The 26,900-nt window shown below is 33.6% G+C and overlaps 3 protein-coding genes and 1 long non-coding RNA gene across 6 annotated transcripts; 2 read left to right on the plus strand and 2 right to left on the minus strand.

Moving 5' to 3' along the window:
• The first annotated feature begins 14 nt into the window (after positions 1 to 14).
• On the plus strand, positions 15 to 3,277 carry LOC111427399 (PGC-1 family member spargel). Of its 2 annotated transcripts, XM_023062528.2 has the most exons (5): positions 15 to 173; positions 401 to 552; positions 606 to 661; positions 720 to 858; positions 913 to 3,277. In XM_023062528.2, the coding sequence occupies exons 2-5, from the start codon at positions 481 to 483 to the stop codon at positions 3,055 to 3,057; spliced, it is 2,412 nt and encodes an 803-aa protein (XP_022918296.1). In that variant the 5' UTR covers positions 15 to 173; positions 401 to 480; the 3' UTR covers positions 3,058 to 3,277. The 2 variants fall into 2 exon arrangements, with proteins under 2 accessions (XP_022918296.1, XP_022918297.1); XM_023062529.2 differs by having other exon boundaries at positions 34 to 552.
• Positions 3,278 to 3,981: 704 nt separating this feature from the next.
• Positions 3,982 to 4,927, minus strand: ClpP (Caseinolytic protease proteolytic subunit). The gene has a single exon (XM_023062255.2). The coding sequence runs from the start codon at positions 4,781 to 4,783 to the stop codon at positions 4,031 to 4,033; it is 753 nt and encodes a 250-aa protein (XP_022918023.1). The 5' UTR covers positions 4,784 to 4,927; the 3' UTR covers positions 3,982 to 4,030.
• A 489-nt stretch (positions 4,928 to 5,416) lies between these two features.
• LOC111427591 (Protocadherin-like wing polarity protein stan) lies at positions 5,417 to 25,189 on the minus strand. Of its 2 annotated transcripts, XM_071194084.1 has the most exons (10): positions 25,069 to 25,189; positions 17,499 to 19,030; positions 17,323 to 17,448; positions 10,317 to 16,698; positions 10,039 to 10,259; positions 9,835 to 9,981; positions 7,994 to 9,279; positions 7,771 to 7,939; positions 6,900 to 6,947; positions 5,417 to 6,834 (listed from the first exon to the last, which is right to left on the minus strand). In XM_071194084.1, exons 2-9 carry the CDS (start codon positions 18,971 to 18,973, stop codon positions 6,917 to 6,919), a joined length of 9,837 nt encoding a protein of 3,278 aa, XP_071050185.1. In that variant the 5' UTR covers positions 18,974 to 19,030; positions 25,069 to 25,189; the 3' UTR covers positions 5,417 to 6,834; positions 6,900 to 6,916. The 2 variants fall into 2 exon arrangements, with proteins under 2 accessions (XP_071050185.1, XP_022918572.2); XM_023062804.2 differs by lacking the exon at positions 6,900 to 6,947.
• Positions 20,373 to 21,061, plus strand: LOC139428960 (uncharacterized). The gene is made up of 2 exons (XR_011639640.1): positions 20,373 to 20,560; positions 20,636 to 21,061. It is a non-coding gene; the product is annotated as an uncharacterized lncRNA (long non-coding RNA).
• Positions 25,190 to 26,900: the final 1,711 nt, after the last annotated feature.

The raw sequence follows: 26,900 nt of genomic DNA on the forward strand, positions 1-26,900 counted from the left end.
TCGGTTCTGTCGGTAAAACAGGGCATCAAGTTTAGTGGCACCGTGCAAGTACCGCATGGTTGGCTGGCACATGTGATATGTTGATTAGTTTTTAGTGACTTTATACCTACTTAAATAAAGTATCGCCCCCTTTTACCTAAGGAACGGGCTCGAGCAGCCCCCGTATTTATTACGTGAGTACAACGCGGCATCGCCCCAGTCGTATTTTCATGGAAAAACCGAAAAATATGTCCGCCACCTTTCTAACCTTATTGCGGATATCCCGCAAAAAATGTGCTCATAATTTACAAATAAATATAACTTGGAAAGGTGGCGAGAGGATTTTTTGATACATTAGGATTCGAAAAACTAATCGTAACTATAAAAATATTCGAAAGCTGTATCGTCCGTGTCATTTTAGGCTTATTTATTTGGGAAATCTGTGCGAGCTAACCTCACTTTTGCACGCACCCACTTCTTATATTAATTCACTAGTTAATTATGGATGCCAGCTTCCTTAATTTTCATCAAGAGGAAACTTTCCAAGCCTTTCACTCTTCCTCTTATTATTTGGTAAGTAGTTTATTTAAAATTTTTTTTTATTCACTAAATCGGTTTTATAATAGGATGACATTTACGGTGACTTAAGGGATCATCATTATGAATGGGAAAGCGAGCGGGAGTAAGTTTTTACTGTTATTATCTCTTATTTATTTATTTATTTATCAATTTAAATTTAGGTTACACAGCGATGTTGGTGCTACACCAACGAGCGAAGCCACCGGGGATCTCAGCGAACGTTCAATTTCTCCTCAACATCACGAAATTGATAATATGTTGTTATTGGAAAAGTGGACTCAACACATCTCAAGTTTGGAGGTAAAACAATCGTATAAAATTGAGATTTATAATTATTACGTTTATAAAAATTAGATTCCGAACGTTTCGGATCTCTCAGAAGTTTGTGGCCCTATTCAAACTGCCGAAGAAGCTCAAGATGTGTTAAGTAACAATGTTTTCTGCGATAAACTCCTTGATAAGGATGTGGTGACTTCGTTGGATTTAAGCGGGAACTTTGAAAATGTTGATCCAATTGGGCATTTGGCTGATTCTGATTTCGACATCACTAAATATGTTAATGAACCCGAAAATGTCCCGCAACAACCTGGTGGGAAAAAGATTGATATGAAAAATGCACGATACATTGTTGAGGAGGATGATGGTGGACCCGATTCTGAAGAAGATGTCGATGTTGAGACACTTTCAGAATGTGGAGATGATAATTTGATTAATTTAGAGAAAAAAGTTGTGGAAAATAAATTATTAGAGGAAAATAATTTAGATTTTAAGAGAACCGAAGTTACCTCATTTGATTTAGATCCAACGATATTGCAAGCGGGCGATTTGGTTAGTTTATTAGAGGAGTTTGAGGCTAGCGAAGTAAAAGGGACTGAGAAAAAAGTTAAAAAAGTTGAAATGACTAATTCAACTAATGGAAAGATAATTAAAGATAAAAAGGTTAAAATTAAAGACAAAGAAATTCCTATAAAGCATATAAAAGTGAAAAATAAAATAGGGAGTACTTGTAAATTAATTAAAATTGATGAAAAGTTGTGTAAAAAAGAGGTTATGGCGAAGAAAGATAAAAAAGTAAAGAAATTAAGTATTAATAATAACCAAAAAAAGTCATTAACTAATCAATGTATAGTACAAGGTCAAAAAATAAGCGTAGATTCAATTAAACATGAAGAAAAAAAAGGGAGGATAATAAAAGAAATTCCAATAATATTACCTGAACACATAGAAAGAAAACGGGTGATCAAAAAGGAAGTTAAACAAAAATCGGAACAAATTGTATTAAAAAAAGTCATTGAAAGAAGCGGTTTAATCGAGAAAATTACCCCAAAAAAAATTATCGAAGAAAAAAAATTAGAAAATAACCTAAAAGTTAATCAACAAATTCCAAATACACAAATAATTAATTCAATTCGTTTAGATCACGATTACTGTTTATCTAATAACGTTAAAACGCATAATTTAAACCAACAAAACATAATAAATCAACGTTCAATATTAAGAAATCAACCAACGGTGAAAATGGCCGATGGGAAATTAATGGTGTCGTTATTAAAAGTGAACACAATAAAAACATTAGATACAAAAAAGAAATTAAATTTAGAGGAGTATAAAAAACGGCGTCAAAATCGAATTAATTTAGTAGAAAAAAAAGTAACTTCCTCAGAAAATCAATTTTGGGGCCTTGACCCATACCCGAAACTTCCAAAAAATTTAGAAATGAAAACGTACGTTAGTATCGGTATTAATACCGATCAAACATGGGCTAAAGTACAAGAAATAACGAAAGGAAATTCGGTTAATTTTAGTCCTAATTCATTGATTGCCTCAATGGTGGAAAATCATCTTCCGATAAAAGAAAAACCAGAAACTGAACCTCATTTAGCTGAAAATAAAACAATTGTTTATTTAGATAAAAATCGTCCGAAAAAAGAGACTTGTAATAAACGGGTTCAAACGGATATAATCCGAAGGCGATCGAGGTTATCGTCTTCGTCGTCATCTTCGCGATCATCATCGAGATCATCTTCTAGATCATCATCATCAAGATCGCTTTCGCCGACAAATAGGAAACGGCGAAGAACGAGTTCCGAACGTATTCGAGAAATTGAAGAAAGAAGGGTAATTTATGTTGGTAGAATATCAAATGGGACGACTCAAGAAGATTTGCGACGTAGGTTCTTTAAATTTGGTCCTATTAATTATGTTAGCGTGCATTTTCGGAGATCCGGAGATAATTATGGTTTCGTTACGTTTCGTTATAAGGAGGATGCTTACGAAGCTGTCGAACATGGTAACGATGATTGCAGTTTGCCGCGCTACGATTTGAGTTTTGGTGGTAGAAGAGTCTTTTGTAAAACGAGTTATGCGGATTTAGACAATATGCGTGATGATTATATTGATCATCATCCTCGCGATGATGAATGTGGTACGGGAACTTTTGAAGATTTGCTTAGAGATTTTCAAGCGAAAGTTCGTAGTAAAAAAATTCGTAGTTCTTGATGCCGGGACGGTACTGCACCTCTACTGGGCTGTGCTAATTCTAATTACGGGTGTCTAGTACCGCTTTAATAACAACGACTAAAATTACATAGAATTTCAAGATTACATTTTGTTTGGTTCAATTTAAAATTTTGTTTAATTTTCATGTTTTCTTTTTACAGCATTTCTCTTCAAAATAACTTAGTCAATTATTTAATGTTTTTTTTATTTTTTAATACTTGTCAATACAATTTATTAATTACCTTATATTCCTTTCAAGACTTGTCATGATGCGATTAGCTATTTGTACGTGTTATGATGCGCTCCATGTGATGCGTCAATAAAATTTTTTACACGTTTAAAATAAATATTGTGTATTTATTAATAAAAACCTTTAAATCAACCCAAAAACTTTTAATTAACATTTAAAGTTTTATGTAAATAAAGTAAGGTTAGAATGTCATTAAGGTTATGTAAATTGTGACAGCACAATGACAACTTACCTGTTTTATGCAACGAATAAATTAAAAGCAGATAATACAACATTTATTTATTTAAACAATATCCACTTAATTCTTTCATTTTATAATTGATTAAATTAAAACAATTCAAACTTTAAAAATAGGCGTTTAATTAACGTCATTCAAAATAAAGTGAGGTTAAAATGTCATTAAGGTATCAAAAAAATTATGACAGCACAATGACAACTTACCTGATTTATGCAAGGAATACATTAAAAGCTGGTAATACAAAATTTATTTATTTAAATCCACTAAATTATTTTATTTAATTCATTTTGCAATTGATTGAATTAAAATAATTCAAATTTTAAATATAGGAGATTCAAAATAAAGTGAGGTTAGAATGTCATTAAGGTTATGTGAAAAATTATGACAGCACAATGACAACTTACCTGGTTTATGCAAGGAAAAAATTAAAATCACATTATAAAAAAAAATTATTTATTTAAATAACGTCCACTTAATTATTTCATTTAACTCAATTCAGGTTTAACATCGGCATCACCACTATTAGTACTTTGTATGATAGTTGGACTCGGTGTACTTTTTAAGGTATTAGTGTTACTTTTGCGATCTTTCTTTGGGGTAGTAGTTAAAACTTTATCGATAATACCAAATTCCAAAGCATCGCCAGGACTTAAAAATTTATCCCTCTCCATATTGCTTTCAACGTATTCTAAACCTTTGCCGGTATGCTTCACATACAACTGATTAATTTGCTTTTTTAATTTTAAAATTTCTTCGGCATGAATTTGAATGTCGGTCGCTTGTCCTGTATATCCACCTGAAGGTTGATGAATCATTATTCTTGAATTTGGTAATGAATATCTCATTCCAGGAGCTCCAGCGGCTAACAACAACGAACCCATACTCGCAGCTTGTCCAACGCACCAAGTAGCAACTGGGGGTTGTATATATTGCATAGTATCGTAAATTGCAAGTCCAGCTGTTACAGAACCCCCTGGGGAATTGATATACATATGAATAGGTTTCAAACTAGATTCGGATTGTAAAAAAAGTAACTGTGCTATAATGACAGAACTTAGACTATCCGTTACAGGTCCCATTAAACACACTATTCGTTCTTTTAATAACCTAGAATAGATATCGTACGCTCTTTCCCCTCGCCCGGTTTGTTCTATCACCATCGGAATATAATTGAGGCATCTTGTCGAATTCTTCGAAAAAACTTTTGAGGTTAGGTTCACTAAACGCGGGATTAACATATTTATTTTGAAATTAACCGTGTATTAACGTAGATGGTTAATGTTAAATGACTTTTATAGTTTTTAAAAAAGAAATTGTGGGCATTTGATAATTTTTTTTTATAAAAAATTTAAATTGAGATGGTGAATGTCAAAATAAAGACAACGGCGTGAAGTTAGTCGTTTTAATTTTTTCCAATTTTTAAATTAATTTAATTATTATTAATTTATTTTTATTATTAAATTATCGATATATATAAGATTAAAAAATTTCTTACTTTAATAATTATTATTTTGATAAAATAAATTTTTTTCAATGGTGTTTATTGGGTAGGCTATGTCACATTTAAATAATTTAAATAAGTACTTGTGCCAGATAAGGCCTAAAACTTGATTTGCAAATGATGAGGGAAAAGGCATATATCACGCCTTGAAATAACAAATACAACCGCTAGATAAGAGTGTCTTTAGACCGTTTGAACATTTTTGGGATTAGGAAGTTTTGATCTGAATGCGAGAATCTGAAAGAAATATAACCAGAGGAAGATTTGGACATATTCTGAGTGTTGTATGGCCTATGGCAATGTTAGCGGCTAATCTAGTATCAGGGTTTCGAGCTAGAGGAATATATCCGTAACGCAATAAAACAATTAATATGGGTATATAAATATTTATTAAAAAAAATCACAATATAAAAAAAATTATATATAAAACAAGGAATGTTCATTGCACAGTCGGAAAGATAGTACGTCGTAACCTTAAAAAAATGTAATTGAAACAAGATATGTAAAGTTATTATAAAAATGAGATCTAATTTATAAAAGTGTTGTTAAAAGGAGTCGTATACGAAAATAAATCGAAAAAGAAGCATTGTTTCCGTCTTCTATTTTTCATTTTTAGGCACTGGGTTCTATAAAAAACTAACGCACTGTCGCTAAACAAACCTACGTCTCTTTGTAAAAACTAATTAAGTCCTATGTACACTAAAAAAAATACCACAATTATTATTACTTAGAGAGGTCGAAGCAGTTCCATTAGAAATTCCATTTAATGAAATTTTGATTGTATTTATATTTGTATGGATATGAAGGGATTGCGTCGATTTTTATTATTTTTATGCAAACCCTACGTTTCTTATTACATAATATAGATTGTAATTCTTGTATATTTTAGATCTTTAATACACAATACATAAATGCTTAATATATTGTCATATATGCTTCTTTTTTAAAACTTCTTTGTTTAATAATAAAGATGTATTGAGCTTATTTTTAATACCCAGATAAATATGTGCATCGAATATCATTTTTGGATTGATATATATTTTTAAATTATTTTCTAACTTCGTTTTTGTGTTGGTTTTATTATTTTTGGGGGTTTATATTTCATCAATTCGCAACGTTTTCATTTTTAATTCTGGTTTTTCCTGGTTTCTATCACATCATCTCATAAGTTTCTTTTTTAATTAAAATATCTCCTGCTTTCTCTATTTAGTATTTGATTTTTTAATCTGCTTCTAAAGTCTCGCTCTAATTACTTAACTTTAAAGTGCATTTGTATGTACAAAAATAATGATTTATTACTACAAATATATCAACTTAAGTGAGCATTTTAAGTAAAAAAAATATATATAAAAAAGTCTTTTGAGTTTACATCACTAAAAAAAAATAATACTCTTAAAATAATATCATAAAATCACTACAATTAAACAATTTAAGTACTATGGCAATGTTTTTTTGACAATATACATTAATTTTAATTAAGTACTTAATTAATAAGGAATATTTTATTTTTATATCTCGAGGAATAAATTCATTCGGATTTTGGACTGATTCTCGTAATTACAATTAGCAAAATACGTTCATCTTAAGATTATCCCCTCTATATAAAGAGTATATGATAGGTATCTTTTTATACTTACATCTATTAATATAATATAATAGTTTATCTAAAATAGCGGTTTGTTTAAATAAATTCATCAAGCGGGATGTATTCTTTTTGTACAATTTCTTCAATTACTTTAGCATTTCTTTGAGTATTATACAGACGTTTCTTCATTAGTATCTTCTTTCCTAAATCAATTCAAAAGAAAAAATATCCATCAAATTTACAACCTTCAATGTGAAAAAAACCTTACCCAATTATCTTTTTTATTTAATTATTTAATCCGTATTCCCAACACCATCTAAAAAGATTATTAGAGAATAGAAAATAACGCAATATTTAAAATCATTAAACATTTAAATCGTGTTTATGTTTAAAATCGCGATTTAAACACATTATTTTTCATGGCTGCCAACATACTTTTTTAACCTCAATTTAATTTTATTTATTGCGTTAATTGTTTGTTAATTTGTTAAATAATAGTATATTAAAAAACAAGTTTCGTAAGACACGTTTGAAATGCACGAATTCAAGTTGAAAAACGAGTGGCGAAGCCACGAGTTTTTTAATGAATGAGTGCTTTAAGTCTTATGAAACGTGTTTTTTATGCTATTTTTTGTAATTCGCGTTTATATCCTTTTTTTTTCTCAAAAATAAAATAAATTTTGACAATGTAGGGAAATAGGTATGTACCAGTTGGTAATACCGTAACACTTGAAAATAGAAATTTGAATTGACAATTAGAAACTGTCAAAACACAAAATGTATTCACCTGACAAAAATGTTTCATGTACACCTCCCAAAATAAGAGAAATTGCTCAGAGTTCAATGTCCTCATCATTGTGGACCTTGTATTCGATGCTAAGAACGCGTTTAAACATCCATAGACAAAAATTGTCACATTGACAACTAGAAAAATTAATGACCCAATGTCACCAACTTGAACTGGTTCCATAAAATGTTACTAAAATCTCATTACAGCATCGGATGCTGTAAAGAGTCTCATTACAGCACCCGTTTGAGTACTGTTATAGCTTCTATTACCGTAGCGAATTACAAAAAATAATTTTAAGTCACCCAAAAGAGAATATTAGTTAATTTTAATTAATTTTTTAGAAGCTTACTGTGTTGAATCTGGATGATGAGCTGTATGCATCATAGAAACCGGTGGCATTAATGGTGAAGGAGAACCTCGAATGCTGCCACAAATGGAACCATGAAATGAACCCAAAGCTGAACCAACTCTTGAACTCATTCGCAACCCCATCGCTGAACTATGATGGTAATCTAATCCTTTTAAAAAGTTTTTTATAACAAATTTTAATTTTAATTTATTTTTTAATCTACCTGGATTATTTACATCATTAATAATCGGTGACATCATACGACTTGATGGTGTATGAACGTAATTATTATGGGTTGAAACATGATCTTCTTCCGCCGTATAAGGAAAATGATATTTATCGTGATGTTTCTCATCATTATCAGAAACCCTTTCAGAGTACTCCTGATAATTTAAATTATCATGAGACGGCATTCTCTTTTCTAACCCGTAATCATTTTTATTTTGTAAATTTGAAATGTATTGAGCTTCATACTGCTGTGTCGTCCTAACCATGTACTGCTCACTTTGCAACGGTGGCAAGCAAGTATCAGGAGTTACATCAGGATTCGGTAACGGATTTGGGGAATTATTTTTATGGCAAAACTCGTTATCCGAACCAGTTTCCGCTGACCACCTTCCTACTTCTTGAACATTATTTGTATTTGGAAGATAAGATTCCGGCAGTTGACTCGACCACCTTGGTGCATAAATCATGGGTTGCACCGCTGGAAATAGTTGAGAATTTGTTACAATATTTAAAGCAGGTGGAGTTCCGCATCTCGAAGCAACATGTTCTGTAATATTCGGTAAATACCCCTGGCGAGGTGCTGCATTTCTCGATGGTCGCTCGCGCCGTCGGGTACTTGATGACTCATCATCATCCGATGAATGACTCGATGCTAAATCCAAACTACGACCCTCAGATCCATCAGAATCCGAATCGGACTCATTACGCGTTCTAGTTCTACGAGATTCCTCTTGATGATTATCCCCTCCACCGCGCCTTCGCTGCAATTGAGATTCTTGTTCAAATCCACGCATATAACTCGGAACATCACTCGTTGAATTATAATTTGAGGTACTCGTTGAAGTATGTCTTAAATGAGTGTCACTCCTATAAGGACTTGAACTCGTTTTCGTCGTTGATCTTGATGTGGTCGAAGACGTTGAAATACCCACATTTCGACGATTTCCACCAACAACGTCCAAGCCAGTACTATGATAGGCTAAAGCCGAGCGAGATTGCGCATTTAAATTTTGAGAACTCGTACTTGGTACTCCAGCTATCGATCCAGTTTCGAGTAATGGTACTTTTTTACCCATACAAGTCAGTATTAGTCGAAGCAAATTTTGACGAACACGGCCGTTCGCGAAGCAATAACCCCCCAAGGAGAAAGCGGCGTGTAAAAATACCGCCAATGATAGAAAAGGTGTTAATAAGGGATGTTTTTCAGACGCGGATAATAAGGCTAAAATCCACGATGCTCCTAATAAAGGTAAAGCTATCACCGACACCCATAAAAGTCCACTGAAAACGTAAAAAAATAATTTTAATAATATAAATGTTATTTTATTGTGATAAATTGTTAAACGTCAATGTGACAGAAATTGATTTCAATCTTACCAACTGTTAATATTGTCAATAGTAGCAACAACAATTTGACACGTATTATAGGAAAAGAAAATGTGTTAGCATCATTTATATTATATGTACATGGATTCGCGTCAGTGATTACAAAGTATTTAATTTATGTGAGTAATGATTCAGTAATCTAGTTTGAAAATTAATTAACTTCAAATTAAAACGTCAAAAAAGTTTGGTACCAACCTAAATCGCAAAAAAAATGACATTTCTAGTGATTTTGTTGTAATAAAAATTGTAATAATGTTCGTAAATATTAATGTAGATTGTGTTAATTCATAAATTATGTTATGTTAATATGTTTTAATAATTTTAGAATGAAGATATTACACAGTAGAGATTAGGAACGCTTGTTTTTAAAGTGACAGTTCAATAAGAATACATAACCTCAATTGTACAAAATATCAATATATTATTTGAAATATTTTTTGATTATCTTACCGTATATTTGTGAATCCCATAACGTGATCTTGTAACGTAAATGCGGCTTTAATGGCAAAGACTAAAACGCCTAAATTAATGAAAACCATGAGACAAATTGGGCCGACTAAACTCCAAACGACGCTTTCATGAAGTGAAACCCAACAACTAAATAAAAATTAAAAAAATTAAATTAAGTAGCAATAATAATATTTTTAGTCTTACAAAAAGTAAGTTCCATATTGATGTGCTCGAACACCGACAGCTAAACTGACGATAATAGCTGGTAAAACGTATCCAACGCAATAATAGAAACGCATCGGGCCGTGATTAATATCTCTCATTTCGGTGAGCATCCGATAAAGGTGTAGGGCGTCGACTAACATCCAAGCGAAAGCGGCCATCCACAAATAATGAAGGCCCATTGCGACTAATTTGCAAATAAGCTACAAAAAAAAATCGGAGTGAAAATTTATTTATTTTTGAATAAAATTAATTATTACCTCATTTCCCACCATTGGTTTCTTCGCTTTTAAAGCAATGAAATATAATAACTCCGCTAAAAACACACAAAGGACCAAATTTTTTCGTACAGCGTTCGAATTCGTTTGAGTTCCGCGTAGAATAGCCAATATGATATAAGCAGCTAACAATAACGGCAAAGAAATTGAAAAGCTGCTATAACTTGAAATATTTTCCAACATTGATGGTTCGGGGATGTACTCCAAATCGACGATATCAACCAAAACGGCTACCGTTGATAGGTGATTACACGTACAATTTACAACTAACGGTTTATTTTCGGATTCTTCATACCAATTTTCACCAATTTCCGTTCGACATCCAACTCTTGTCCATTCGCCGAATCCTCGGGCGTCGGTCCAATGTACGCATTGGGGATTTGAGCGTTCGTTAAATACGGTTATATCGGAATCTAACCAAATTTGTAAACGTATTGGTAAATTAAATGGTAAATCTGATAAACGTTTGTAAAAAAGTTTTTGATTTTCTTTAATATGATTTAATTCCCTTCGGAATCTAAGATTTCGATCAGAATCGGTTATCATATAGAGGTCCTTTTCCGAGTTTGGTCCGATTAATTTATCCGATTGTTCGTTATTTATATTATCGCTATCTAAATTTTGAAAATCATCGAATTTTTGATTAATATTACTATTATTTTTAATAATCGGATCGATGTATTCCGGGACATAAATGCTAAAGGAAATTAGTGGCGATCCAATCGTGATATCAACACCCCATCTTGTAATTACCGATTCGTGGTAAACAACCGGAAATAAAGCCCCAGCTTGTTTATATTCAGCATAACTAACCACAGCGCCATGATCGGATAAACTATGTTTAGTTAATAATTCGCCGTGCTCAATTGGACGAATTCCCAGCAACTTCAAAGGCACTAAAATCTTAGAATATTGATCGAATTTGGTTCGATCTTTAAGATAATTATTGTACTTTGGAAATGAAACTAATGGTCCTACGGATTGTACTTCATTTTTTAAAAATTGCGATGTATCAGGTAAAACGATCTTCTCGGTGGTGTATTCGCCCGGAAATGGGTATAATAAAGAATCCGGTTCGTACCCATAAAGCGATTCCGGAGTGATTATATCTAAACCTAAAACCATGTTAGGCGCGACAATTTCAAACGGATTTGTATAAGTATCGTGTTGATTTTTAGCGAGGATGTTTATGTATTTCTCCATTAATCCGATTAAATTTTCGGTGCTTTCTCCGTTTAACTCTTTGATTTTCGCCCAATGATCTAAATATTTTAAGTCTAAAATAACGCTGGACGATTGAACCAAATTGTGTATGAAATCTTTATCTTGGCTGTGAGTTAAATTTAAACCGGTCGCGTTTAATTCTTCTTTTAATAATTTTTTGATTAAATCATATGTTACTAAAACGTCGGCTCCGTATAAATCTAACGTTAAATTGGTTGCTTTGTGTAAATCGCTGGATAGTTTTATTGAAACGAAAGAATTTAATTGTAATTGATCTTGTTCTATTAACGATAATTGGGTGCGTAATTCCACGAATTTCTCGGAGGTACAATTAAATAAATTCGGTAATTGCCAACCTCCTAATTGGTTATCGCAAGATCTTGATGCTTTTCCGAATGATCCTTTCGGACAATTTTCAAGGGCTTCCTCCCCGAAATTTGTTCTCGGCCACCAAATCCCGCTCGAAGAACTTCTTGGGCAACCATCATAAACAACTTCGCAACCTTTTAGTGTAATCTCAGCGTAAGGATTTGGACAAGAATCGCATTTTCTTCCAATAACACCATCTCTACATCGGCATTGACCGGATTCTGTGTTACATTGAGCGCTGTAACTTCCGGTCAAATAACAATCACACGGAATACATTTTGTTGTTGATTTCGGTTGATAATGATTTTCTCTGCAATGACATAACCCGGTGTTTTTATCGCAATCCGGGTTATAACCGGCTGCGATGTCGCAATGACACGGTCCGCAAACGGGGAATCCCCACCAACTTGATGGGCAAGGTTGGGCTACTTTATTTTCGCAATATTCGCCGGAATATTCGGTGGAGTTGCATCGACAAACGTAGCCTTTATGTGATGAATAATCTGGGATGCAGGCTGCGAAATTTTCGCAGGGAGAAACATCGCAAACCGGGGTACATAAAGGTCCTACATGACCATCGTTGCATTTGCAACGAAAAGAATCCGATTCTAACATTTCGCAAGTGGATGTTTCGGGGCAATCGGAACGACATTCGCCGTTTGATGAACACCCATCCTCAACGTTTTCACGCACTGTAGGTCTATTTGAGGATGTTTGTTGATTTCCGATTTTCACGTCTTGTATACAACCCTCAAAATAATTATATCCCGCGTTTAAACTGTTATAAGTCGAATCGGGGCCTCCGATTAAAATTTTCCCTATGTATAAACTCTGTATTTTTTGCGCAAACGGAAATGTTGTGGAATATTCGCCGTAATTAACCGAGAGTTTTACTTCGGTTCCAAACCAAGTTATTTCTAGGTGGTTCCATTTTCCGGTTGATAAAGGACGCGAATTTAGAATTAAATTTTCGCCGTTATATGTATATGATAATAAAGAATTTTTTAAACTAATAACGGCCGAGCTATTTTGCCCGATATGAATCGACATTAAAAATGTATCTTCGTGAATCGTACGAACGCTTAAAGCGTTTAACCAAGGTAATTGAATCGGTCTTAATGATGGGTTAAACGAGAGGGTCCCATCGCCGCTAAATTTCCATGGCAAATTAATCGATTCGCCGCAATCTTTCCCTCCAAACCCTTCGGGGCAATCGCAATGATACATCGACCATTTATTCGTGCAAATCCCGCCGTTTTTGCAAGGTTTCGATTGGCAGAAAGATTTTTTTTCCGGACATCCAGCGATTGTTCCGTTGTCGGCGACGAAACTGTTTAGATCAATAAATTTGTAATCGATTTTAAAGTTTGAGATGCAACCTTCGTAGTGGTGATTTTTTGGCTGGAAAGCTTCTTGCAGTTCGGGTAATCCACCTAATTGTAACGGGCCGGTTAAATCTAAGAAGCGATGACAAGTTTCGGTTAATGAGGCGCAACGCGGTTCTAACTCGTGTTTTGCAAATCCGGCGCAATTCCATTTCCCACCTAATTCTTTCCCATATTTTAATGCCAAAGCGGTGTCGCAACCATCCAAAGAAATCGTAATTGATTTGTTATAATATTGCACAGCAACCGAGTGCCATTCCCCATCGGAAACGCCCCCGGGGATTGAAGCGGAAGCTTTAGTGACCGTATTGCCAAGTGAAAAACTAAATTGAACCTTTTCATCGACTATTTCTAACGAGATAAAATCGTGTTGTTCATTGTATCTTCCGTTGTAAAGTAGTAATCCGTTTCGAGAATGAGTGGCGAAATTTAATTCTAAATGTAATCGATGTCGTTGTTTTAAACTTGGAAATGTTAAAAATGATTGTTTAATAAACGAGCGACTTTTTAATTCACAAAGTGTGGTGTAATGCTCTAAATCCGTCGATAAAGTGCAATCTTCACAAACAAACCCCCCTTTCGGTTTCGATGAACACGTCGATCCACTCTTACAAATGTTCGGTTTACAATTATCGGTTTCCAACTTAATTTCGCAATTTAATCCCGTGTAACCATCTTGACAAATACAAGTATAACCCCCTTCGCGGATCCGACAAGTTCCATTATTCTGACAAGGTGTTGAATAGCACAAATTGACTTCAGTGTCGCATAAATAATGTTCTCGAGATCCCGTAAAACCAACCGGACATTGACAAGTAAATGTGCTAACTGGATAAATAGGTCGGAATAAAACCGTGCTACTAGTGATGAAGTCCGATGCGTTTCCAAATTTTAACACGGTTAAACACTCCTCGAAATTTAAACATGGTTCTCTAACACATAAATTATCATCGAATGGTAAAACTGTAGACGATGAAAGTTTTCCTAAAACAGCTCGATTCAAATAAACTTTTTCTTGTAAAAATTGAGGCGAATAAAATTCTTCTTTGGGCAAATCGGGCCTTCTCACCGAAAAGCTAACGTTTAAAATTTTTTGTTTCACATCGGTGTCATCTTGAATACTAAACAAAAAGACGTTTTCTTTCGGGCAAGGTATAATCGCCGCTAAACCGTCAATAAAAAACTGCAATAACGACGATAAAAATTCTTCTTTATGCATATCATCTAATCGAACTGTTACTGAATTAAACAACATATCTTCAGTTATTAATCTGACTGTCAATTGCATGATTGCTTTTACAAAGTTTTTTCCGTCGCCTACTGATACTTCCATCGACGCGATTTTTGGGACGTTCGTGTTTAATTGGGGGCTTAAATGTAATTGTCCCGTCGTTTCATTCAACAAAACTAAATTGGCGTTATTTCCCGATAATATCCTGTAATGTAATTTATCGGTTACATCAGCATCAGTGGCTGGAATTTTTCCAATCGGCCCCGTTGGAAAACAATCACGAAAATTATTAAAAATAATATGAAAATCTTTCAAAACTGGTGCGTTATCGTTAACATCCATTACAACAACTTCAACGTGTACATCAGACCGTAATGGGGGACTTGACGCCCTCACAATTAAATCAAATTTCTTCCGATTACTCTCATAATCAAGTTCGGTCATTGTTAAAAGTTCAGCTTTTTCTGATCCCGGTCGAGTAACCAACGAAAAACTTTGTGAATCTTCCCCACCGATTATCGAATATTGAATGATGGCGTTAACACCTTCGTCGGGATCTTTTGCGTGGATATCCCCCACTTTTGATCCAATCGGGCTGTTTTCGTTGATGTATAAGGTGATTTTATCCGAATCGAAGGCAGGAGGGGAATCGTTTATATCCTCAATTCGAATATGAACGGGAACCGAACTGCTTAAAACCGGGGTTCCTCTATCAATGGCGTACGCTTCCAATTCATAAACGGCTACAGATTCTCGATCCAAACCTTTATTAGTTCGAATAACCCCACTTGTTGGGTCAATCACAAACGAACCATCCTCTAAATCTTTATCGCTCAAAGTGTATCTTATCCGACCATTAAAACCAGTATCAAGATCCGTTGCGGAAACTTGAACAACGGAAGTTCCGATTAAAGCATCTTCCATAATTGATCCCGAGTACATCGGTTGTTTAAAAATCGGGTAATTATCATTTACGTCTGATATGTTTATTTCAACATCGGTTGTATCTGAAAGTGGAGGGTTTCCTCCATCTTTAGCTGTCACCGTTAATAAATAACCGGTGTGTGATTCCCTATCTAACTTTTTATTCGTTAAAATAGCCCCCGTTTGGGGATTAATCACAAAATCGGAATTTTCATTCTCTTCGCCAAGTGTAAAAGTAATCTGTGCGTTTAAACCCACATCGTTATCAGTAGCGGTAACGACTAAAACTGTTGTCCCAATTGGTGCATCTTCATAAACGCTCCCGATATAAGGGGCAATCTCAAAAACGGGGGCGAAATTATTCGCGTCTGAAACGTTAACATAAACCGTGGCGGTGTCGGTTCTTCCACCGGAATCCGATGCGGATACTGTTAAAATATATCGCTTTTCTTGTTTGTAATCAAGCGGTTGAGCGATCGTAATTAATCCTTTCCCATTTTGTAATGTAATTGCAAAACGCCCTCTAATATTACCATTCGTTATCTCGTAATGCAACCGGGCATCTTCGTCGGCGTCTGTGGCTATTACAGAAGCGACCGGTTTTCCTGGAGTATCATCTTCAGCTACGACTGCTTCATAAATTTTTGGTTCAAAAACCGGATTATTATCGTTAATATCTTGAACGATAATTATCACGTTTGCTGTGGCACTTTGCGGCGGTACACCTTGATCGGTGGCTATAACATGAAACATATATTTTGATTGTTCTTCTCGATCTAACTCTTTAGTCGTGTAAATCCATCCTGATTGCGAATCAACAGCTAATGGAATATCGTCGGTGCTACCTCCAGTTGAATCTCGCGCACCAACGGTGTATTTAATTTCAGCGTTGGGTCCTTCATCAGCATCATAAGCTTGAACTCGAACTATACTATAACCTAACGCGACATTTTCAGAGACACTCTCTTGAAATAGCGATGTATAAAACCTCGGCGCGTTATCGTTGACGTCTTTAACGTTGATTAAAAGTTGGGTGGTGTTTGAACGAACTGGACTCCCGCCGTCTTGAGCACGAATTACCAAGCGATAACTACGCAATGTTTCGTAATCGAGTGGTTTTACTAATGATACTTCACCCGTTGAACTATCGATTGAAAATTGGCTTTGGGTGTTACCGCCGATTATTGCGAAACGTATTGCAGCGTTGTTACCTTGATCTGCATCAGTGGCTCTAAAAAAAATTACAATTATAAGATTGAATTTCTTTTTTCCTATAATACCTGTCAAGTTATTATAAAATTGGTAACCACAAGATTAATCTTGTTATATCATGTTTTAAAATCAATTTCGTTATTGAAAATGACAAAATTTTATATTTATATACAAATAATTAAAATAAAATTAAAATTTCTTAACGTCAAACTGTTAAGTAACTAACTTCACTGTTATAAAAAAGAAACGTAAATTTTATAGGGACCCTAAATAGTACCAACATAACCAAAAAATTTGAAATTGACAGGTTTGTACTTCACTTTCTACTTTTCGTTCAATAAAAATATACAACAATATAACGCTGAACAACAACTAAAACTATAATTAACACTAGCATTAAAAATAACACTAGACCTAGAATCATTCGGGTTTAGCCGTCTTATGAGACGTCCGGCTAAACTGGAATGTTTCTAGTTCTAGGTCTAGTATTACTTCCACTTTTATATCATTAAAAATATCCAACAGTCTAACGCTGAATAAGAAATAAATGTTATAAGAACCCTAAGTGTTATAGTACCACTTATTGCTAAACAGAAACCCTAAAAATTTGACGTTGACAGATATTACAGAAAACTGTACTTACTTTATTTGAGCTACAATGGGATTTTTATTCCAAGAAACATCTTCTTTCACATTAACGGTATATCCTCGTTCAGAAAATTGTGGATAATTATCGTTATCATCCAAAATTTTTATAACAACAGTAGAACTAAAAAAAATATAGATAAATAAAATTTTTATTAAAAACATCGAACTAACCTTGAAGATCTTCTTGCTGTTGCCGGTGTAGCTTGATCAGTAGCTTCAACGATTAAAGTATAAACTTCTGTAGTTTCACGATCAAGTAATGTCCTTGTTGTAATAACCCCGCTTTTAGCGTCGATTTTAAAAGCACGTTTATCATCATCTTCATTCGATAATCCACCTCCGCTAACAGATTTAATCGAATACTCAACTTGCGCGTTTGGCCCCGAATCCTTATCCGTTGCTTTTAATGTAATCACATTAGAACCAACGCTAACTCCTTCCCGAATTGAAGCTTCGTACTCGTTATTCTCGAATATCGGAGAATGATCGTTCACATCGACTACGTTTATTTGAAGCATGGCGGTTCCAGATCTTGGTGGAAAAATATCATCAACCGCCGATAATTTAAAGTAATGAACGTCAACCAATTCCCGATCTAATTTTACCTTCGTTTTAACCAACCCTGTTTTTGGATTTATTTCAAACATAGATTGGGTTCTGGAATCTAATAAACTGGTCATAGAGTACGTTACTGGGCTGTTTTCGGGATCTCGAGCTTTTACTGTTGTGACATCTATGCCGGGTTCGCATTCTTCAAGTACACCAACGATATACAAATGTTCTTCAAAAAATGGCGATTGATTGTGTAATTCGCGACGAACTCGTTTTGCGATATCTGTGTCATTAAAAATTTGGTGATGATAAACGATTTTTAAACGATGTTCCCCATCTAAAACTCGAATATCGTCGCATTTCGTGTAAAACGTAATAATAACTTTCCAAATCGATTCCGATATACAAACGTCATCCGTTGCAACTAAATCGCCTTGTTTCATTTCAATCGAAAACCTTCGATCACTAACATGATGATAATCGATCGTACAAGAATGAATAATCGATTCCGGTATAAAAGCTTTTATTGAATTGATAAATTGCGATCGTTTCAAACAAATTTTTTGCCATCGGTCCGATGTTGGTATGGCGAATGAAGCGTAAGTTTCTGAGATCCATTTTCTTGCTTCAACTATTCTATTATTTACACTTGGATATTTTTGAAAAATATTAAATTCATCATCATAACTTCGCCGTCGCCGTCTCTCGCAACCGTTCCCGATTATTATCACTCTTAATGGTAAACTGTAGTAATCTATAGATCTTATACGATTCGATGTTGAATCGATGTACAATGTAAATAAATTTGGGTAATAAGGCGAATCGCATTCGACGCTTTTAAGTAATGATACCTGTCCATTCTTTTCATCGACTTCCAATAAATTCCGTACAAACGGTGCCGAACGATCGTCGTTGATTTGATATAATCGATCGGAACCAAGTTTGTAAACGGATGAGTTAAATACTATTTCACCAGGTTGTTGCGTTTCATCGATTAATAATAAATAAGCTTGGGTGTGGATAATCCACAGGAAGAACACTGGTAATATTTTCGATAAGGAGTTCCTCTCTGAATTGAGGAGTTTTGATACCATTGTTTAAAGGCATTATTTAGTTGAATCGGTTTAATATTCGTAAAAGGTCCATGTTATCTAAAAACAAAAATAAAAATATTATATAATTGTATCTAATTTAAGAAATTTAATTGAATTGAGGTTATAATATGAAGGTACGAGGTGAATAAGTAATAAGTACCGCTTAGGTAATAAGCGAAGGGATCGCTTTTGCTACTAAAAGCACGAGGGCTTTTTTAGATAATTAAAATGCAGCAGGTGAAGCGGCACGCCTTTAATTGGACGTCCTATAATTCAATAACGCTAATTAGAATATTCGCTTTTTATCTTAAAATCTTTGCAGTAAATTCAGGTTATTTAATTTTTATAAACAAAGTATTTATAATTAGTTTACTTTTACCATGTAATTATTTTTAACACGCATTCAATTAGAAAATTGTAGTATAAGGTAACATCTTATTACAAGTTTACGGTTTCTTGAACCGGTAAGCAAGCGTGTTTACTTATCTTTTTAAGGCTTCAAACGTAATTCACACCCATTCCAAAACGATTCAACAAAACACCAATTCATCATCATCATTCCGACCTATTAGGCATTAGTTAGTTATGCCTAGGGTTCTGATATTTTGTGCATGTATTTTGTCTTTGTTGGGTGTTCTTAAACCACTCAATTGTGCTGTTCTTTCTATAAGGTTGAATGTTTCGACCATATCCCTTTTTGATCATATGGTCGGCATATGGTTTTAGCCATTCACAGAGGACGTTAGAGTCAAACCAGTCTATTACTTTCTGAAATTAAGGTTCCTTTCCTATTTTAGCGTTAAGATCGCCTATTATGATCTTTATGTCGCTTTTCGGGCATGCCCGGTAGGTCGATTCGAGTTGTTCATAGAATAGTTCCTTTCCTTCTTCCCAGTACACAACCAATTAATTTACAGTAAAAACCTTATGTAAATACAAAATGATGTTAATTATTCGCTCTTTCACTCATCACATTTTTGTCTTGTATTGGTTCCCTTCCATTAATAATTATGGGAAAACTTATTCGACCGTAATAAAATAATAGTTATCTCTTGGTTCTTGCCGTTTATAACGAGCTATTCGAAACAAATCAGGTCTCCGGGCATTTAATGCGATAATAATAACCTTCACCGTTCACCTTCACAAAGAGAATTTCAAATTTCTTTTTAATTTTTGCACTAAAACAGACTAATTACAACTTTTAATTTTTGAGTTAAAAAATTTTGGTAACAAATGCGTCAAATTTCGATTTAGGGATTTTAAATCCTCAAGCACAACTAAATTGCGGATAACATTTTTTTTTCATTAAAAATAATTTTCAAAAAACGTTATTTTCGAGGTTAGAAAATGTTATGGTCCCGAGAAAATATTTTAGGTTGGTAACCATGAATATTGACAATTACAATTTAATCGTCTTAATTCCTTTATGTCATTTTTAGAGGTTAAAATTGAAGAATTTACATTTAATTAAATACAACCACTGAAGAAATAAGCTAAGAATAATAATTGACATAGAATCTTGTGGTCAAGAACTTTACTATAAAGTTAAAAATAAATTGTTAAAAATAAGATAAACAAAAAATTGAGGTTATGTTTAACGTTTTATGTCAATTATATTTATTAAATTATTAAAAATTTCTTATCTATCTCTTTCCTTTACAGCTGGGTAAATTAAAACATTCCTATCTCTATAGGTTCTTTCGTACAGTCAGGTATAAAACGGGTCCTCGAGTGTAAAAGGAGGAACGGATGCTGGCGCGGAAAGTTGTAATTAAATACACGCGTCGACGACGACGAAATTGTAACGCTAGATACTCTCGCGAGGAGAAGAATCTTTTTCAAAGGGACATCTTAAGATTGTGAGAGAAAGAGAGATGAGATTGAATGTACAGGATGCATGGTGTGGTAAGGAATTTGAAACCACCGCACCGTTAACTGAAAAGGAAGGGCACACATAAAATGTGTATCAAAAACGGTTTCTAGACGGAGTTGTTAATATGCACTTATTATTTTTTGGTAGTTAAAGAAAAATTAGAAAAAAAACTAAAAGTAAGTTATAACAATATGTAAATAACATTTGAAATGTGACCGTTCGTGTAAATAAATACACCTTGTTGCTCTCATTGTATCCTTTAAAAGTGTACAACGAAGGTCGCGCTCTTCAATTGTGTTCTCCCCCTTTGGAGTACAATTCTTCATTCGTCGTGTTCTCACACGACAACGACGACGATCTGCATACTTATGTATCTACTTAGAAGTTAACCACTCCGCACCGCGGGAAATCGAATACGAAGGAAGGTAGTACACACTTAAACACAACTAGAAAACGCGCAAACCGTGAAGAATATTATTATCATCACCCATCATCATCATTATCTTCATTCTCTTCGTCGTAATATTTCCCTAGGTCGAGTTATTTAAGCTTCAATTTCTCATCTTTAAAAGCGAAACTGTCGTGGTTCATTTTCTCTATTTGAAAAAAAAAACACCATCATAACCGGATGTCATCTACATTATTTATTATTTTTTTATTTTGTAGATTAGTTAGCGAGTTGAGTAACGACTTAAGATGTTTCAAAAATAAAGTTATCTAGCAGGTGATGTTTTATATTGTTATAAACGTCAACAAAAATATATACTTAAATGAAAAACTTTCTGGCATCTGGTGAAAATTTGTAATAAAACGGTGTCGACTCTTTGCGGGGCCCGTTTTAGAGACGTCGTCGCGGTACTTGGAACGGTATTTTCGCGGTCAACCGTGCGTGAAATATTGCAATTTGCGCTCCGCTTTGTACCGAACTGTAGTAATTTACCGGTTTTAGAGAGTAAATCTTGCAATTGGCGAAAAAAAGATATAAATAATGTAAAGTTAACCACCACACCTTTCTGTCCGTTAACGTTTTATTAGTGTTTATAGAACCGTTGTCGTTGATTAGTCGATTTAAAACGTTTAAATCGTAAACCGGTATGATAGTGGGAAGATTAATTTAACAATAATAGTATTATTGTATTATCTGTGACAGGTTACTTTGACCGATGAGTGATTTTTTTAGGTTAGGTTAATTTCAATTAACATAACCAATTTTAAACGTCAAACGGAAATTGTTACCGACACAAAACGTCAAAACAAATGAACCTAGTGATTTTTAATAAGCAGATAATTTAAGCAGTAGAAACATTTTTATAATTTTACAAATCCCAAGTTAGGTCCCTTAGGAAACTGGAACCAATATTAATTTATCGGAGGGAAAACCCTAGAATCCTGAAAAATTATGATAAGCCTCGTCCTCCTATTCACACAAGAATCCGTGGGTAATTGCAAACATTAGATTTTAGTGACAATGAAAACGTCTTTGATCAGACAACCATAATAAGGGGCATTATTATAGAAATGGCAAAAGAGCTAGATCTGGAAGTAGAAAACCTGAAAGAGACCTTAATCTCCTTTGCTGAGACATAAAACTTTTGCAAAAACCTTTCCTCTACAGCATTTAAACCTGTCAGAAGTATTTAGTATTCAGGAAGCAGTAACTACTCTTCAAAAAACAGCTCTAATCTTCTGCCAACAGCAAGTATCTTTCTGCAAATAGTATCCCATCTTTCCTTTGCAATATTTAAACCTGTGAGAGGTATTTAGTCCTCAGGAAACAGTAATTAGTCTTCAAAGACAGTTCTAGTCTTCTGCCAACAGCAAGTATCTTTTTGCAAACAGTATCTCATCTTTCTTTTGCAGTACTCAAACCTGTCAGAGGTATCTAGGTCCTTAGGAAGCAGCACCTAGTCTTTAAAAATTAGTGTTATTATGTTCACACAAGCGGTTTGACAGTTTCTTAGGTGCCTTGGGTTCGTTATAACTTATAACCGAAGTAGATTGTAAATTGAAAGTAAATTAAATGGAGTTTACAGAAAGACGTCCTTTTTTATTTGTAAAGCTCAGTTAAAAGGATCGAGTGCATACGACATTTTAATTATAGATTTTTACGTTTCTGAGCGTTTCTTAAAAGCCAGATAATTGAAATAAAAGAATTTGGTTTAGAATCGATTCTAAAAATTGTGATTGTTGAATTGTAAGGTAATAAATAAATAATAGATTGATTTAAATCAAGATAAGAATCGATACACACGTCCTTAAGCCTTAGAAAGTCGTACTTTTACGGCGTTAACATTTAAAAGAAACGATCGTTTAAATGCCACATGCGTCTCTTTAATATTTTACAACACAATGATCCGCTTATCCTCGCAAAATAGATACACAAAAAATATTTGACATTTTATTATCTGTCAAATTTGACGTAAATAATTTACTTTTTGCAATTTTATTGAGTGCCTTTTCTAATTAATTTAAAAAATTTTCCCAATAAATCTCAAAAAGGGATTCGAAATTGGATAACGGGTCTATAAATCTACAAACCGTTTCACTTCATCTTTTATTTACCAGGGACTCGATGATAAAACTTCCCGATACATTTATTCAACGAACAATCACGTAAAGTAACCTTTTTTAGCTCTAAAAACAAAAAGAAATACTTAAAAATCTAAAACTCAAAGATAAAGATAAAAAATAAGTGAATTTTACTTAAGATGCAATATACAAAAATATATTTCCATAGAAACCAGGGCGTATCTACATACTTTGTCCCACATAAAATACAACATGTCAATATATGTAATTTGACATTACAGTAAAACCTCGATATAACGGATCAATACGGGGAACGCAATGACCGTTATAGCTCAATAAAAATATACAATAATCTAGAATAACAAATAAAATTAGACTAGCACTAGAAACGGTTAGCCGTGCGTCTTTTAAGGCGGCTAAACCTGAATGTTTCTAGTTCTAGGTCTAATGTTAGTTCTAGTAATAGTGCAAGTGTAAGCTGTCTTTGGAGACGTGCGGCTAGTTAGTTCTAGTTTTAATTGTTATGCAGCGCTAGACCAAGAACTAGAATCATTTGGGTTTAGCCGTCTTAAGAGACGTACGGCTAGACCCAAATGTTTCTAGTTCTCGGTCTAATGTTAGTTCTTGTGACAGTGCAAGTGTAAAACTAGAACTACCACTATACCTACAACCAGAAACATTCGGGTTTAGCCGTCTTTAGAGACGTGCGGCTAAACCCAAATGATTCTAGTTCTAGGTATAGTGTTAGTTCTACATAGTAACAGTGCTAGTGTAAAACTAGAACTAAACCCGATATTTCCTAATTCTAGGTCTAGTGTTAGTTCTAGTTTTATTTTATTGTTATTCAGCGTTAGATTGTGGTATATTTTTATTGAACTAAAAATAAAACTAACACTAGACCTAGAACCATAACTGTACTATTAAGCTATGTTGCATTTTATATGGGACAATGCAAGTGCATAGTAGTTTCGTACCTATAGTTACAGCATTCATATATTGCGAGTTATATGAAATTCCCGGTATAAGGAGGGTTTGAAAAAAATAAAACAAAGAGGAAACCCTACTATCACGTCTAGACACTTATAAGAGCACTGATGAGTTTTTTTTTTGTTTCGCGGATGTATTGTCGAAGCCCTCTTCATTTTTTTTGTTTCACAAAAGGTATCTTCGATATCGATCCATACAAGGGGTCAACTGTGGCCTCAACCCCTCTCGTGTTCCTACCTTTGCGGGGTTAATTTCGTGGAATCAATGAGTCATCGCAATCAAATTACAAAAATCTAACGATAATAAATATCTTATGGAAATATCGATGTTTATAAAGTTTAAAATCGTGTATAATTGCGTAACGCGCACGCCGCTGCAATAAAACAAACTTTCTAAACAAATTTTTTTCACCCGGTTTAATAGTTTCTTTTCGAACAAAAAAAAATGAGGAAGAAAAGTTAGGTTAAGAATTTAAATAAATTAATTTATTTACTAGTTTTTTAGATTAAGTTATGAATTTAAATAAAATTTGATTTGTTTATTTACTTTTTGCCAATGAATGTACTAGGTTGTATATATACAGTATACATGTTGAACACGCAAGGTGCAATGACTTTAGTAACGCGTTGAGAGACATTTAAATGATCGTTTGTAAATAAAACTTATCGAATTTTAGTTATATTCAAAATAATCATCGTTAACTCACCAATAATCAGTTGAAATATCCACAAACCGAACACTTTTAACTCACGAAATCGCGTAAAAATCGCACAAAGGCACGATACGTGCATCTAACGAGCGGCCATGTTCAAAACGCTTCTCGGCGGCTGCCGTTTTCCGAACGCGCTCGGTTACTAACGTCAACGGTCGGATTCCGGGAACGCGGAATTCGATTTTAACAAAACTCCGAGAGGACGGCTTAAATATTTATCGGATCGTGGTCGTTTCGAACCTCTTCGGAGGGAGTTGTTGAGGTATTTTTCATTACTTCCGACGAAATTGCACGTGAATAAGAAATGTTTCCGGTCGTAAATGTAAAATTTTTTAACAGTAGGCCAAAACAACAATTAACCTAAAATTACTCAAATAAATTGACAGTTTGAGGTTATGCCAAAATTTCAATAAAAAGAATTATATAATTTCAATTAGTTAATTCTAATTAAAGTTAAGCGAAAATGTATTAAAGTTAAATTTGATATTAAAATTACATTTTACCTTGTTCTAAATTAAGAGAATTTTAAATTTATAACTAACACGGCCTTGTTCGTGATTGGTTCGATGCTTTATTTTTGAATTTATAGGTTAGGTTACTGACTTTTTGTCCTAAATTTTTTTACAATATTACAGTACAATATTTCATTATAATTCAGTGAATTAAGTTCTTTTTTAGAATTAAATATAGATTCTATACATTACCAAAAAACTTTATAAGCAGTACATCATTAATGACGAAAATCCAATAAATATGACCCAAACTGTCGAACCTGTTGATAAGTTTTAAAAATGGTATCATATTAACATTCTTGATTTGTGGGGGTTGTAAAATCGACAGTTTAAACTACGATTAAAATGTAAAGAAGAATATAGAGGTATCAGAATGGTATTCGACTTTAGTGATTTTGTACATTAGGTGTATTGACATAAAAAATGTAATGACATCCAAATAGAGGAGGGATTAAATTATTATTGTTTTATTTATTAAATTAATTTATTAAAATTAGAACGTTTCTTTAATTTTCTTCTTAACGAAATCAAAAATATTTGAGACGAACTCTATTATAATCCAGTGATTTTGGTAACCCTCTGAAAGTACCATGGAGTCCTCCAGATCCCAGACATTCTATAACTGAGAGGTACTGTTACATCAAAAATGATATCTAAAGGCCTGGGGTCAGACAGACTACCATCGAGATACATATAATTTACAAACATAGTATATCTCGATGCAGACTACACAGTACCTTATATAGTATGCAAAATGCCTATTCGAACACCCACCAAAATATTTGAAAATCAAGAATTACTCAACAATGGTAGCAGAAACTTCAAATATTTTTCATGATTTCACTTAAAAGAGTTAAAGGAAAAGTAGATAAGTTGGTTACATCTGCAGTTCGACAACCGAATGTTAAAAGACATTTTAATCACAGTTTAAAGACAGCAAAAACCGTATTTGGACAGAATAATTTTAATTTTAATAAAATCATTAAGCTCCGCACTAATCCCAGGTTTTTCTTTTACTTTCTTAGGGCTCGTAACCTTTCCAATATCTATACATGGCGATTTTTAAGGGAGCCTGTTATTTTTGAATTATGTCATGTTTATTCTAAGGACTTAATTAAAGTAAAGCAGGCAAAAAGGTATAGAACACAAAATAGTCGGTAATATAACCTACAAATTCAAAACTGTCAATCAAAGATCAATCCCGATTAAGGTGAAATTAGTTGCAAATCGAAAGTTTAAATTTTAATTATTAATAATTTAAAAATGATTATTTGTAACGAAAATAAAATAAAAGACTTTGTTTTTTTAATCCAC

Source organism: Onthophagus taurus, chromosome 2 (genome assembly GCF_036711975.1).
Source record: "Onthophagus taurus isolate NC chromosome 2, IU_Otau_3.0, whole genome shotgun sequence".
Taxonomy (NCBI): domain Eukaryota; kingdom Metazoa; phylum Arthropoda; class Insecta; order Coleoptera; family Scarabaeidae; genus Onthophagus; species Onthophagus taurus.

Coding starts and splice junctions, on each gene's coding strand:
- LOC111427399 (XM_023062528.2), top strand. CDS start 481: ATGGATGCCAGCTTCCTTAATTTTCATCAAGAGGAAACTTTCCAAGCC. Junction 662..719: donor GAATGGGAAAGCGAGCGGGA/GTAAGTTTTTAC, acceptor ATTTAAATTTAG/GTTACACAGCGATGTTGGTG. Junction 859..912: donor AACACATCTCAAGTTTGGAG/GTAAAACAATCG, acceptor TATAAAAATTAG/ATTCCGAACGTTTCGGATCT.
- ClpP (XM_023062255.2), bottom strand. CDS start 4,783: ATGTTAATCCCGCGTTTAGTGAACCTAACCTCAAAAGTTTTTTCGAAG.
- LOC111427591 (XM_023062804.2), bottom strand. CDS start 18,973: ATGGTATCAAAACTCCTCAATTCAGAGAGGAACTCCTTATCGAAAATA. Junction 16,699..17,322: donor CCCATTGTAGCTCAAATAAA/GTAAGTACAGTT, acceptor AATTTTTTTTAG/AGCCACTGATGCAGATCAAG. Junction 9,982..10,038: donor CAATATGGAACTTACTTTTT/GTAAGACTAAAA, acceptor ATTTTTATTTAG/TTGTTGGGTTTCACTTCATG.